This window comes from Neovison vison, chromosome 6, assembly GCF_020171115.1.
Source record: "Neovison vison isolate M4711 chromosome 6, ASM_NN_V1, whole genome shotgun sequence".
NCBI lineage: Eukaryota > Metazoa > Chordata > Mammalia > Carnivora > Mustelidae > Neogale > Neogale vison.
In genome coordinates, this window is record NC_058096.1 from 220617382 (window position 1) to 220631878 (window position 14497).

At 57.7% G+C, this 14497-nt stretch overlaps 1 protein-coding gene across 4 annotated transcripts in view; it reads left to right on the forward strand.

Moving 5' to 3' along the window:
• Positions 1 to 13381, forward strand: part of SAFB2 (scaffold attachment factor B2) — a 32677-nt gene extending 19296 nt beyond the window's left edge. Inside the window, exons 12-22 of one of the 4 annotated variants that reach the window (XM_044254475.1) lie at positions 1997 to 2127; positions 3217 to 3308; positions 5767 to 5903; positions 7205 to 7501; positions 8461 to 8601; positions 9619 to 9681; positions 9812 to 9854; positions 10814 to 10944; positions 12410 to 12522; positions 12645 to 12711; positions 12990 to 13381. In XM_044254475.1, the coding sequence (XP_044110410.1) occupies positions 1997 to 2127; positions 3217 to 3308; positions 5767 to 5903; positions 7205 to 7501; positions 8461 to 8601; positions 9619 to 9681; positions 9812 to 9854; positions 10814 to 10944; positions 12410 to 12522; positions 12645 to 12711; positions 12990 to 13140 (1366 nt within the window). In that variant the 3' untranslated portion in view covers positions 13141 to 13381. The remainder of the gene's footprint in view (positions 1 to 1996; positions 2128 to 3216; positions 3309 to 5766; positions 5904 to 7204; positions 7502 to 8460; positions 8602 to 9618; positions 9682 to 9811; positions 9855 to 10813; positions 10945 to 12409; positions 12523 to 12644; positions 12712 to 12989) is intronic. The other 3 variants (XM_044254472.1, XM_044254473.1, XM_044254474.1) reach the window with 3 other exon arrangements.
• Positions 13382 to 14497: the final 1116 nt, after the last annotated feature.

A 14497-nucleotide genomic window follows, 5' to 3' on the forward strand; every position in this document is an offset into this window, starting at 1 on the left:
CCCCATGGTGGTCATCCCAGGGAAATTGTTTGATGTACCTGTGGTATTTGGGGTTCTTGGGTTGTGTCTTTTTTTTTTTTTTTTAAATATTTTATTTATTTGACAGAGATCACAAGTAGGCAGAGTGGCAGGCAGAGGAGAGGAAGCAGGCTCCCTGCTGAGCAGAGAGCCCGATGCAGGGCTCAATCCCAGGACCCCAAGATCATGACCTGAACCGAAGGCAGAGGCTTAACCCACTGAGCCACCCAGGCGCCCCTGGGTTGTGTTTTTTTAAGCAAAACCAATATGCTAGAAACAAGTTCTTGATCCTGGTTATGCTATCACTTATTATGGTGTGTGTTTACAGTGTAAAAAAAATTTTAGGGGCACCTGGGAGGCTCGGTTGGTTGAGCGTCCAACTCATGGTTTCGGCTCAGGCCATGATCTCAGGGTCATGAAATTCAGTCCCATCGGGCTCTGTGCTCAGCAGAATCTGCTTGGGATTCTTTCCCTCTGCTCCTCCCTTGTTCGTTATCTCTCTCTCTCTCTCTCTCTTCTTGCTCAAATATTTATTTTTTAAAAAACTTCTACTTAATAAAGTTTCCCTTGGGACTTCTGGCTTGCTCCATTAGTGGCACATTCTGACTCTTGAGCTCAGGGTTGTAGGTTCAGGCCCCAGATCGGGTGTAGGGAGGACTTAAAAATAAAATCTTTAAAAAAAAAAAAAAAAGTTTTCTTAAAGTGAATATTATTTTAATCTTTTTATAAAATTTTTACTTATTCATTTGAGAGGGAGAGGGCATGAGCACAAGTTGGCAGAGGGGCAGAGGGAGAGGCAGACTCCAAGCTAAGTGCAGAGGACAACACGGGACTCGATCCCAGGCCCCTGAGATCACGATCTGAGTGAAAGCAGATGCTTAGCCTACTGAGCGATCCAGGGGTCCCAAAGTGGGTATTATTTAAAAGAGGACGGCTCCGAGGTGCCTGAGTGGCTTGTTCTATTAGGCGTCTCTGTTTTCGCGAAGGTGGTGAGCTCCAGATCTGTACGATTGAGCTCTAGTTGGGCCGCGCGATGGGCATGGAGTGTGCTTAGGATTCTCCCTTTCCTTCTTCCTCTGCCCCTTCCCATTCACCAAACCCCCAACACACACACACACACACACACACACACACTCTCTCTCTCTCCCTCCTTCGAAAAAAAAGATGACCGCTTTGTACTGTGGAAGCTGAGAGAGGAAGAGTGAGCTAGGAGGGGTTTCCTTGGACAGCCTGAGTTGTAGGGAACAGAGGGCGGGGAGCGCTGGTTAGGGGACCCCGAGGGGCCCGTTTTTCCCGCGCTGGACCCTGGCACACGGTGGGCATTTAATAAGTGGAATTCAATTACCCGAGACAAACAGCGTTAGGGAACATGGGAGACAAGTGTGCGTGGCAGTGATGATTCAGTTCACTGTGTAGAATAAACCCGGCTTCAGTGGAAACCTTACCGACAGGTTCTGTAGGAGCTGGCGCGTGGCGTGCCATTGTGGCTTCCCCCAGAGTGTGCAGCAGTGACCCGGTGCCAAGCGGAGGACGGGGGTCCCGCTCCTCCATGGCGCAGGCGCCTTAAATCCTCGTGCTCTGCCTCCGTTCTGTTCTGTGCCGTATTTGGAAAAAATGTTTACACAAACTTAAAAATCCCATCCAGAGTGAAACGCGAAAAGTCAGTTTTTCACAGGCATTCTTCTCTACTTGGGAGTGTATCTCACATGTGCCCGCGTGTCTGTCCTACAGACCAGTGCGTCAGGCAGTGTGGAAAACTGTCCACGAGCCTCTGTGCTGCCTGTTTCTGCGCGTAGCAGAGAACTCCGGGGGGGATGAGGGCCAGGTCCCAGGAGGGCATTAGATCATTTCCGCGGTTCCCCAGTAACTGTCCCTGTCCGCTTGCCGCCCGGCGGGTTGGTTGTGTGCGGGAGTCCGGATGACTGACCTGCGGCCAGAGTCCCAGGAACGCAAGCGTGATGACCATATTTTTAAACAGAACCGTGATTAAGAAGGAAGAGAAGATGGAGAAAAAGGAGGAAAAAAAGCCTGAAGACATTAAGAAGGAAGAAAAAGATGAGGATGAGCCGAAACCAGGGCCTACCAATCGCTCCCGCGTCACCAAATCAGGTGAGCGGAGCCTGCCGAGGTCTCCCGGGGAGGGTAGAGCCTGGCGGGAGGCGCCGGAGGAGGCGGGCGTGGGCCGAGGGAGCCAGCGAGGGCCTGTGCGCAGCCGGGCCGACTGCGGCTTCCGGGGACGGGCAGCCTTGAAGAGCAGCAGGGCCTGGGGTGGCGCGGCTTGTGGGCGTCGCTGCTGACATCGCACGCCTGGAGGGGTTGCGCTCCGGGATTTATGGTCACTGGCGGCTTGGGGACCGGGCTTCCTGATCTTCCCGAGTACCTTTGGCAGCTGTGGGAGGGAGAGGTGGCCCCCTTCTTGTCACAGATTTGATGCGGCTCTGCAGCATGTTCCACGCCTGCAGACTGCCTTGAGGCGCCACAGAATGTTTTGTGGAAAAAACAAAACCCAGTTCTCCCCGCCCCCCCCCCATAAAACAAACAAAACTCAGCCATCTGGAGCGTTGGAATTGGGTACAGCGCGTTACAAATTGGATCTTAAGCGTTCGGGGTAATTTACTGGCAGTCTCATGAGGAACGTGTTTTTAAAATGTTCCTCAAGTATTGCAAATCTCCCCAAATCAGTAATAGTCGCCGTGGTTAGAGTCTGGTTATTGTGTCGTCGAGGGGCAGACTCCATTTGGAAGCCTTTATTGCTGTACACGAATGAAGGGAAGCCCAGCCATCTGACTCAGAGCACAAGTGCCTGAGCTCTGCAGAGCTTTCCAGAATGTGGAGGGGGATGACAAAATGGAAAGCGGTTATCCTGGAGCCGCTAGGATTGAGCGTGCGGGTGAAGCCAGCGGGTGGGTCGGGTGCGTGTGCTGCCGAACGCGCCTTGACCTCGATTCACAGTGTACGTTGCGGGGAAACCACAGCCGCTCCATCCCAGGTGAGCGAGGCCCGGTCAGGGCACGCCAGCGGCCTCCTGTCCACGGTGCTCGCCACAGTTCAGGACGAGCGGGGAGGGGAGATGCGGAGGCTCCGGGGTTCGCTTGAGTCCCTCGAGGAAGCGGCGAGAACCCCCGGCAGCCTGGCTGCAGCCTGCCGTCGGGAAGCGGGGCTGTGGGCAGGTGTCCAGAACGTGTTTTCTCCCTGAAGGAAGCAGAGGAATGGAGCGGACGGTCGTGATGGACAAATCGAAAGGAGAGCCTGTCATTAGCGTCAAAACCACCAGCAGGTCGAAAGAGAGAGTAAGTATTGTGTGTCCTGCGTCAGGTCCCTGCGCATTTGTGGGTGGTTGAAGGACCGCTTGGATTCAAGTTAGGAAAACCGCATCGAAGTGTTCTTTGAAGCTCAGAGGCGCGTTCCTCCCTGTTTAGGCTGGATGTGCGCACCCAGGGTTGGGTTCTACGGCGTGTTTCACAACTGGGCTTAGTGTTTCTCCTTTCCGTGATGTATTGACCCTTTGCTGGTTCTTGGTCGGATTATAGAAGGAAACCGGTTCACAGCCCACCGTGGGGTGGGCCGGGCAGGACCCAGGCTGTTCAAGTTGGAAGGTGGGCTCTGCTGTGTGGCTGACCTGTGCAGGCCAATGCCCTTCTTCTGGGACGTTCATGGGGAAGAAAAGGGGAGCCCACTGCAAAACCGACTTCCACGTTGTCAGAGAACGGGCCTCCGTGTCGTAAGCGGCACACGGCTGGACGGACCGGTGGCTTCTCCTTTTGTTTTTTTTGCCCCACCCTGGAAAATGAAACCCTGTGCTTACCACCTGAAGGTTCTGGCTGAAACGTTCCTGAGGAGAGTTGTCCTCTTAGAACAAACAGAGCGAACGGTGTTCATCTACGAACGCTTCATCGTGACTTTGGCAGTGAACGTTTGCTTTCTTGAATACAGTCATCTCTAAAGTCATGTTTCTTATGGGCTACGTGAAAACTGCAAAAATTTTGAACTATAAAATAGAGAAATCTAAAGAAAGCCCCCCAAGACCCCATAAACTTACCAGCTGAAAAGCTCTGAAGTTAGAAAAAATAAATAGGAATAAAGTCTGCCTAATTGGAATCTTGAGATCACATAGGAGGACAACATGAGAACAGAAGCCTCTTTCCTGTCACGTGGACTCCTCACACTTCCTTTCCAAGGGCATCGCACGCGTGACACAGTGTGCACACTCTATTTCCAAATAATTATGGAGTCCCAGAAAGTTGCCAAAATAGTATGGAGATACATGTCCCGGTCACCCTGCTTCCCCCAGGGATTTCCGCTTACATAACCATAGCCGAGTTTCAAAGCCAGGGACGGTGACATTGGTCTGCGGGGTGTGCCACAGAGTGGAATGCCGGGACTTTTGGGTCCTGGTGGAGTCTCACGTGAGCACCGCTGCGCTCAGGATCCAGGGCCATCCAGTCACCATAGAGCTCTGCCGCTCGTGACCTGCCCCACCGGCCCAGGCCCAGCCCCAGCCCCGGGAAGCTAAGCTGTTCTCTGCCCCCATCTCTAGAATGTTGTCCTGGTGAGACTATAGCACACAACCTCAGGGTGGTGCCCTTGGAAGCTGTCCGGGGGTGTGTGTGTGTGTCACGTGCACGCTTTTCCGGCTGCACGGTGATCCTCTTTCCTGGTCCCTCGTTTAGGGACACTCGCTGGTGTCATGGCCCCTGTCGAGGACTGCTGTGGGGCAGCATTTGTGGACACGGGCCATGCTGGGCTCTGGGTCTCTAGGTGCTGAGGAGCACAGATGTTCCTTGGGACGGGTGTTCTCCGAGCGCCCTCCAGAAAGGAAACAGGATGCTACCGTCCCTGGTTGTGTAGAGCGCGCCGGGCTGCGGGGACGCGGGAGGCCCGCTGGGAGCCCAGGGCCCAACTGGGAGACTCCAGCGCGCCTCGCCTGGGCGCCCCCCGGCCTGCGGTGGTGTGATTAGACTCAAAACTCGGCCCTCTCTCAGGCGGAGTGTCATCCTGGTGTTTGGGCTCTGGTCTTTCTTTGTGATGAGATCGTCCCCTCTGTGCTGCTCTCTTTTTTCAGCAAAATCATCTAACTACGGCTTGTCTTTTTCTTGGGTTGGTCCTCAAAGTAATTAAGAAAATAACCTGGGGACGTTTTTAAAAATGTTTACCAAGCCCCTTCCCTAGAGACCGGGGGCAGGGGGGCTACAGGACACACAGGCGTCCCACGCTGTGAAAGCTTTCCAAGAGGGTGATCGTGGCCAGCTTGGGCATCCTAGCCCCTGAGAGCCTCAGAGGTGAGAGTCGGTGGGCAGCGTTGCCTGCTCACCCGGGGAGGGAGCAGCACGGCGGTTGCCCAGCAGGAGGAGCTCCTCCGCGGCAGAGCTGCTTTGGCCTGTGGCGTTTGAAGGCCTGAGGCCCGCCGTCCAGCGGGGCGGCCAGGATACAGCTCCGCAGCTCCGTGGGGCCTTGTTCTAGACGGTGCAGAGTCCTTGGCGCTGCTGGGCAGGGAGAGCTGCCTGTAGGTTTTGTGAGGTGTCCCCCCTCCTTGCTCTCCCGTGACCCCCTGTGATTGCGGTGTGAGAAGGCAGTTCTCCCAAGCGAGCAGTGTCTCTGGGCTGTGGGTGAGCTGAACTGCCTCCTGGGCCTTCCTGGAAGCCATGGGGGACGGAGGAATTTTAACCTACCCCAGAGAAACGCGTATCTAACTTCCACTGTGCACCGGCTGCATTTTTCTGACGTGAATGAACCAATTTCGGTAAACAGAGCTCCAAGAGTCAGGACCGCAAATCGGAAAGCAAAGAGAAGAGAGACATCTTATCCTTTGATAAAATCAAAGAGCAGAGGGAGCGCGAGCGCCAGAGGCAGCGGGAACGCGAGATCCGAGAGACGGAGAGGCGGCGGTGAGTGGGGCCCGGCAGGCCGGCAGGTGGGTGGTCTGGTCCGGGGGCGCTCCGCCCTTCTCCCCAGCGAGTGTCCTGTCTGGCCCAGGCTCGCCAGCTGCCTACTGTTAGCCGAGGCGAAAGGCGAGGATCAAGAGCGGTCGTGGTCAGCCTCGACATGACGTTTGTCAGAGCTGGTTTCATTCGAGACCTGAGCTGATACCAAGAGTCTGACGCTTACCCGACCGAGCCGCGCAGGTGCTCGCTCTCTGCTGTGCGGCGAGTCCCTTGGCCCGGGGAGCGGGGCTCACCCATGTGTGGCCTGGATGGAAGGGCCCCCGGTGTCAAGGTCTCATAGTCGTCCTGCTGCAGCCCCACATGCACAAGAGCAGGAATGCAGCCAGGGGACGTGGCACGTTTATTAGAGACGATGCGCCCCGGAGCGGCATCTTTGCTCAGATGCCGTTTGGCAGCCTCGGTCGCACACGACATTCTTTGTCACGTTTACCTCTTGTTTAGGAAGACAGTTTCTGGAAGTTGGCCTCTTCCCAGTTCTGCCTTGTGCCTTTTTCCGTCTAAGGCTCCCTTGTCATTTTTCTTCATACCTCACTTAGCGAAACGAAAGCTTTGTGTCACGGTGTGGGCGATCTTGCTTGAGTGAAGCGGGATGTGGAGAAACTTGTCCGGTTACGCTCCGTCGGCTTTCCCACGAAGTGGGACGCTAGCATCTCTGTTTACGCGGCCTTAGGAAGTCAAGACGCCGTTGGCTCTCCTCGTTTCCCAGTGGCCCACGCTGGCCTTGGAGCTTCCCAGTCCCCGGGTCGGGTGGGAGGTGCAGAGGGGGATGTCTCCCATGCCCCGGAGCCCCGGGGGTGTGGTGGCTGATGACCGAGCCAGGCCCCAGACCTCTGACCACCTTAGTGCGCCCGCAGCTTCCCGGTCCGCTGGAAGAGGCAGGGTCCCTAGAAAGTGCCGCCTTCTGGCGGGGCAGGTGGGAAGAAAGAAGGCCCGCTCCGGGTTATGCGGGCCTTGCTCCGGGGTCCTCCTGTGCCCCGCAGCCTTCATCGCAGCAACTACCCTCGGTTCTCTTACTTCTCTCCCCTGTAACCTGGGACTTCACTTTGTGCCTGTGCCCCCGGCCTCCCTGGGCAGGAGTGACAGGCTCACTCCTGGCTTGGCTCTAGCCACAAAGGAAGGGAGCGTGGAGGCGGGGGGTTGCGGCCCAGGCGCACAGCTCCGCGCAGTGGGGGTGGCGCCTGTCGCCGGGTCTCCGGGTCTCCGGTCACCCGGCAGGGAAGTCAGCGCAGCCCTCCATGTCCCAGCAGAGAGCGGGAGCAGCGCGAGCGGGAGCAGCGCCTGGAGGCCTTCCACGAGCGCAAGGAGAAGGCGCGGCTGCAGCGGGAGCGCCTGCAGCTCGAGTGCCAGCGGCAGCGGCTGGAGCGGGAGCGCATGGAGCGCGAGCGGCTGGAGCGCGAGCGCATGCGCGTGGAGCGGGAGCGGCGCAAGGAGCAGGAGCGCATCCACCGCGAGCGCGAGGAGCTGCGGCGCCAGCAGGAGCAGCTGCGCTACGAGCAGGAGCGGCGGCCGGCCGTGCTGCGGAGGCCCTACGACGACGGGCGGTGAGCCCCCGCCCCATTTCCCTGCCGAGTGGGGGACGTTGACGACCGAGCCTGGCGTCCCCGGGCGCCTACGCAGGACTCTCAGCGGCCACAAGCTCCAGCTTCTGGGGCCTGGGGTCCGCGGTCCGGGGGCTCGGCAGCGGTTTCCCTCACTTGTCCCAAGGAGAGTCTCGATAGTTGCCCCTTGGTGAGGTTTGCTGTGCTCGTTGAGGCCACGCCTGTCTTCACAGCGCGGTTCCCTGCGGAGCGTAACCGCCTGCCAGTGCGGCCAGGGGCGGCCGAGCCTGCGGTGAGGCCCGTGGGCGCCACAGGGCCGCCTGTCGGCCGGTGGAGGGAGAGGCACGGAATGGCGCTATAGAACAGGAAATTGCCTTCCCGTTCATGAAGTAGGTTTATTGGTCTTCAGCCCCTCTGAGCTGGTTAATTGACGGTCACCCATCACCCCACCCCCCCCCCCGTGAGCCCAGTGTTCTGGGGAGGATCAGGAAGAAGATAATTGGATGCCATCCCGAGCTGTATGTAGTTCACTATCTCCCCGTCTGATTCCCTTTGCTCTTGGAAAAAAACTCAGAGGGAGGTTCAGGTTCCTGTAGAAGACAGGAAGAGGGAAATGTGGCAGCTCAGAATGGCGTTGCAGAGGAATCAAATATTTCATTTCACTTGCATCTGGGCTCACACGGGGATCAAGGTATTAACAGCCTTGTGATGCAATTAGCTCCCAGCAGCCCTCCTTTCAGGACTGGCAGATGAGAATGCGGGCATGCCTCTTGGCAGTTTGGGGGATTTTAATTTATCAAATCAAAGCAATAATGATTGAATGTTTAGAGATTAGCCCTGCAGGACATTTTAAACGATACTGGGTCTGGAGAGAGCTCCCCTCCCCACCTCTACCTCCTTCCATTTTTTCTTCATTCTTTGTCATAATTGAAACTCATGTCCTTTTTAAAAATAAAAAACAGGCGAGATGATGCTTATTGGCCGGAAGGCAAGCGTGTGGCCATGGAGGACAGGTACCGTCCCGACTTCCCTCGCCCTGATCACCGCTTCCACGACTTTGACCATCGAGACCGGGGCCAGTACCAGGACCACGTGGCTGACAGGTCAGCACCACCCTCTCTTGCAGCTGTGGACGGAGCCACCTCAGCTCGACGCAGGGATGGGTCTCTGTCCTCTGACGTCTCATTTACTCGTGAGGCTCCCCGCAGCTGGCCGACCTGCTGCACGTGGGACTTACAGGGTCACGCCTGCAGCAGGATGTGGGACTCAGGTCCCTTAGGGCATCCCCAGCTCATTTCGCGCAGTGCCCTCTTCACGGATTGGTGGCGTCTGGGGGCAATTCCTGAGCCTCCGCTCTCCTGGGCCCCACACTCTGGGCCTCACAGCTCCCAGGACTCTCCCAAACACCCCTCCATTGAGGCAAGCCCCTTGGGAAGCAGGGTTTCAAGGAGGGTATGCCCAGCCTCCTTGTCTGTACGGGGAGGAAGCTGTTTAGAGAAAGAGCCTTTGCAGGCAGAGTGGCCAGAGTCCACGTCCCCAAGCTTTGCTGACCAACACAGGCTCCTCTGCCAGCACGCCCAGCTGAGAACCGACCCGCACGCAGGAAAGTTCTTGTTGCCTGGCTGGGCGGTTTAAAGGTTTGAGAAAGTTTTTTTTAGCCAGGCCTTTTTAAAGAAATAGTAATTCGTGTGTGTGTGTGTGTGTGTGTGTGTGTGTGTGTGTGATTTCAAAAGAGAAATATATATAGTTCATTAGAAAGGCAGCCCTCAATTTTCTAGTTTAAGAGTTCTCTATCTGGGTTTCTCATCATGCTCCCTTGGGCTGCATATCCCTGGGCCGTTTCACCGTTCATTAGCTCTTCAGTAAGGAAGGGAGCGCAGGGAAAGGCGGGCTGAGAATCCACTCGTGTAATGAATGGGGGTTTGGAGATTGGTGTGAATCACGTGTATTGGATCAAACCAGAGGTTGGGGACCCTCTAAGGCTTCCCTGGTAGACCTCGGATTTTGTCACCAGGCCACAGGCAGATAAATGAGGCGTGGGCTAGGTGGGGTGGGGTGCTGCCTCTGAGATCGCTCCAAGGGAATTCAGTTCAGTGAAATCTTTATTCCCACCTTCTTAGGCCGCAGCTTCACTCCCGTCCTCAGGGAGAAGGCTTTAGATGCAAGCCAGCTTTGTTTCACAGGCCAGTAAATTACAGTTCTTACTGGGTGGAATGGAATAAGTACCCCAATTGTGAAACTTGTGTGTGGGGCCTGCCATAGGTGGTCTGGTGCCACCGGCAGCCATTGGAACGAGATATTTCCCTTTTGCAGGAGGGAAGGTTCAAGGTCAGTGATGGGAGAGCGAGATGGGCAAGTAAGTAAAACCCAGACCCCAAGCCTGGGGCGCACCTGCTTCTGTGCTGCGGGGGCGGGGGGTGTGGACATGTCCGTTCTGACCAGTGAGTGGAAGTATATGTGACGGATTATTTTCTGATTAGTGAGTCTGTGTGTTTTTTGAATACGTAGGGTTTGTTTTTGTTTAATTGCATTCGGGGGAATCTGCGAGTGTTTCTGGGTCGCCCACTTGTTTAGAGGGTCTTTGAGTCTCGATACTGTGAGCCGCCCCACGATACCCCACTCAGGGGCTTAGCCCATGAGGTGTTTTTGCCCATGTTGGTGTGGGGGGTCCCTGTGTCTCTGGTGCTCTGCAGAGGGCTGCTCAGAAAAGAGGGTAGTCCTCCAGGAGAGAGGGGGTGAGCATCGGAATCGTGTTCTTTTAAGCCAGCAGTGTGATTTTTGAGGGAACGTGGTATGACTCCGTCCGGCTGCAGTGTGCTGGGTCCCGGAGCACAGGATTGGTTGGCCAGAGCAGAGTGGTTCCTGTCTGCCTTGCTGCCTCTGGTGTCACAGGGAGAGGCCGCTGACCACCCTGGGGGTGTGGGAGGGGCCCTCCTGTCACCAGCAGGAGGAGCTGTCCTGATTCTTCCCTGGAAGACTCTAAGGGACTCTTCGCAGAGGACCCTTCCGCGCCATAAAGTGCGGGGCTTTCCACGTGCACGGGGCTGGAGCGGCCTCTGCTGGCACTAGGCGTGGTGCCAGAGATGGGCTGTAGGGGCACCTGATGGTTCTTATGCCGGAGGGGACTGGGAGGCAGGAGGCCCCGTTCGGGTTCCCGTGGCGCTGTCAGGGTAGAAGAGCGTGTCTGGCGAGATGGGGTCAGGAGGGGCCTGGGCAGGTCCTCTCAGAACCGTCTCTCGGCCGGCTGCACAGACTCAACGGGCCTGTCTGAGAGTGACCTGGCTAGAGTCGCTTTGTCCCTCTTATGCCTTCCAGCACTACTCAGATGACCGCCATGGACACGGAGGACCGCCAGAGCGCCACAGCCGGGACTCCCGGGACGGCTGGGGGGTTTACAGCTCCGACAAGAGGATGAGTGAGGGCCGGGGGCCACCGCCTCCACCCAGGTGAGCAGATGGGCCGGCCGGAGGAGCCTTGCTGGTTTGCCCCCAACAGCCCTTCCCCACGCGCCTCAGCCCCTAGGCACGGGAGCCCCCGCCTGCTGATGGGGACAGCCCTGGAGCCCTTCTTATACTTGCCCCGGGGGTCCTAGCGAATAGAGAGGCTCTGCACCCCGACCCCTGCCCCCCAGTCCCTTGCAGGCGTTTGGGGGGGCTGCTTGTCAGAAGGTTCTGCCTCCCTGAGGTGTGGTTTTGGGTGTGGAGCAGAGGGCAGCACCGTTTTGCTAGATCGACGTGAAGTGCTTTCCCGAGCACCCTACTTAGCACTCGGTCCCGGAACACCGCATAGTCCGTTCTGCCTTAAGTACCTGCGGGAAGCAGGACCAGGAGAACTCCGGCAGACAAAAGGGAGCTGTGAGCGCCGTCACCCTCTGGCTGGGCGACAGCCACCTGTGCATGTGGGGCAGCCAAGCAGTCGCCCTTGAGGACAGGTGTCGGGGGCTCGATGGCCTCCTCGCCGCATGTCTCAGAACACGGGTCAGCCTGGGCCTGGGCGCCGCTGGTGGTGGCTGCCGCCCGCACTCCGGAACCCTGTGTGGGCTCGCACTCCCTGGAGCTTCTCTTTTTCGAAACCACTTGCTTGAGCCACAGTCCTGCGCCGTAGAGGTGACTCCCTTGAAGCCACGGCTGCTAGTATGTTCAGAGCCTTACACTCTTCCCCGCCGCCCCCTATAGAATGTGGTCATCACCCCCAAAGGGCCCTCGGTTCACAGTCCTCCCCATTCTGCCTCCCCCTGCCCCGGCTCCTGCGGATCCGGTCCGAGTCTGGATTTGCCTGCCCTGGGCATTTCACGCAAGTTGAAATCCCATTCTGTGGCCTCGCATCTGTCTTCTCTCCCTGTCGTGTTGGCAGGGTTGAGCCACGCTGTCTCACGGGTCAGAGCTGCGTTCCTTTCTTTGGCTCAGTAATGTGCCACGTGTGCAGACACCAACTCTGCTCACCAGCGGGGGGACATGGGCCGTTCCACTTCGGGGCTCGCACAGAGCCGTGCTGCAGTGTGTGTTCCAGTTTTTCCGTGAACACGTTTCCCGCTCCCTTGGGCGAATGGGCAGGGATGGACGCGGCGGGTCCCACGGTCACCGTGTGCTGTCTTGTTTTACTTTCTCGAACTGGCCACACGGCAAGGATCCCTGTTTGTCTACATCCTCGACAGCTCTTCCCATCTGTCCTTTGGACACAGGCCAGCCTCACGGGTGGTGCAGGGGTCTCACAGCTGATGCGCTTGCTTGTCGCAGTGGCCGAGCTAAGCTCCCGTTCGTGTGCTCGCTGGCCACGTGCGTGTCTTTGGGGGCGTGTCCTCATATTCTGCCCTCTTAGGAACTCTCAGTATAGGACAGGATCAGCTGGGCCACAGCCTCACCGTAGAGGCGTGCGGGGACCCTTACGTATCTGTTTTCTGTTTTGACGCAGGGGTGGACGTGACTGGGCAGAGCACAGTCAGAGGCTGGAAGAGCATCCGGAGCGCGCGTGGCCGGGCTCGGTGGACGCGGGCACAGCAGGCAGGGAGCACGCGCGGTGGCAAGGTACAGGCTGAAGGAGGGCCGCGCGTTTCCAGGACACTCCAGGGCGCACTCCCTCCCAGCAGTTGCTGAGGCTTCCAGGGGCTTCTGAGAAAAGTGTGTGCAAACACTTTCCTTTCTTCCAGGTGGTGAGAGGGGCCTCTCCGGACCCTCAGGGCCAGGACACATGGCAAATCGGGGCGGGATGTCGGGGTAAGGAGTTCTGTCCCTGCTCCTCCTTTCCTTTCCTGTTTTTGCATGTTTGATCAGCTTGCTGGTTTGAGTGTTTAGACAGCAAGCCCCCAGAGCCGCTCTGGGCAGCCCCCACAAGTCACACTCCCCAGGCGCCCGGAACGCGGTCCGTGATGAGGACTGCTCCCACCTGGAAAAAGCCAGACGGGCTCTAAAGGCTGCAGAGCCCTACGCTGCCCCACGTAACGAGGAAAACGTACAGCACTTCGAGGGGACAGAACGTGTGTCTTTGTTCTTAGGCGAGGCGGCTTTGCACAAGGCGGGCATTCCCAGGGCCACATGGTGCCCGGCGGCGGACTGGAAGGCGGAGGACTGGCCGGCCAGGACCGGGGCAGCCGAGTCCCGCACCCCCACCCCCACCCGTACCCCCACTTCACCCGCCGCTACTAAGCCCCACTCACTCCGAGCGTCCAGGTAGGCAGACGTACTGTTGACTCTGCCCGAGTCACCTTGAACTTGTGGAACCTTTTAAGAAACAAAAGCAAATCCTGCCACCATGTTGTAGCTCAATACAATGTGAATTCACTTTTTTTTTTTTTTTTTTTAAATAAACGTGTTCTCTGCCGTTTTTAAGACAAGATTTCTGTTACGAGGCATTCCATTTTCCATTAATAAAAGTTTATGGTTCGCACTCGTGTGTGTCACGGTGACTGCGGGGCCGAGGGCAGTGCCCACCTCAGCAGCGGCCTCGTGCCTTTGGGCCCGTCTGAGTGAGTCCCCCCAGCAGCCCTGCGCCTCCCCCTCACCCCTGCCACAGATGAGGAACCGGGTCCTAAGCATTGCAGTAGGGGCAGGGCTGGGATCCGAATTAGAAATTCTTCATGGCGGTGGGGGTTCTGCATCGTGGGGGCCTCAGACCAGTCACTTCGCTCCTCACGCTGGTGTGCCTGCGGTGAGGGTGGCTCTGGTGATGGTGTGCCAGGTTTGGGGCTCTGGCTGAGGGCAGGCCCTGCTTGGTACGGGGGCTTGATCGCCCCATTTTTCTGGAAATCCAAATTAATAGGTAATTTCCTCACATGTGATTACTAGGCCCCTGGCTGGCCCTCAGTGCTGGGCACGGCCCCTCTGTCCCAGGCCCCTCCAGCGTGACCCCAGAGAGCAGCTGAGCTGCGGCTGGCGGGGAGCTTGGGTGACCACAGGCTCATCGGGGTACCCAGAGGCCGATCCTGTCCCCCAAGCCCTATAAATGGGGTAAACCTGGGGCAGGCAGGAGGACGACCCACGAATCCTGGCCCTGATCCAGAGTGGGGAGAGTTAACCCCCCAGCGTCCCCTGCCAGGCACCTGGATTCCCTCCCTCCAGAACTAGGACAACCGCCCCGCAGGCTACCGAACAATTGCCAGTTCTCCCGGAGTAGCCTGTGTTCCCGCTGGGGTGTTTAGCTATAAAAGAGCAATCTGAAAGGCCTCCCCAGCCTGCCGCGGAAGCCGAGCGTTACAGGCAGGTCAGCTCTGGCCCTTGGTGTCCTCTGAGTCGCACCGAGGACATGCCACGTGAGCTTCCCCCGCCACGGGGGCTCTCAGAGTCATTCTCCAGTGACAGGCTGACAGGATGCTGTCTCCACGGTGCCTCCTGCACGGGGCCCGTCTCCTCCACAAGCCAGAGCCTGGAAATTGGGGTCTGAGCTCACCATGTGGGGTGATAAAAGCCAGACTCAGCCTGGGGTTGTGGGTGAGACCCGTTTTGAGATCTTGTCCCCTAGCGGCCGTGAAGCGACCCCCCTCCAGGAGGTAGGAGTGACTGACGT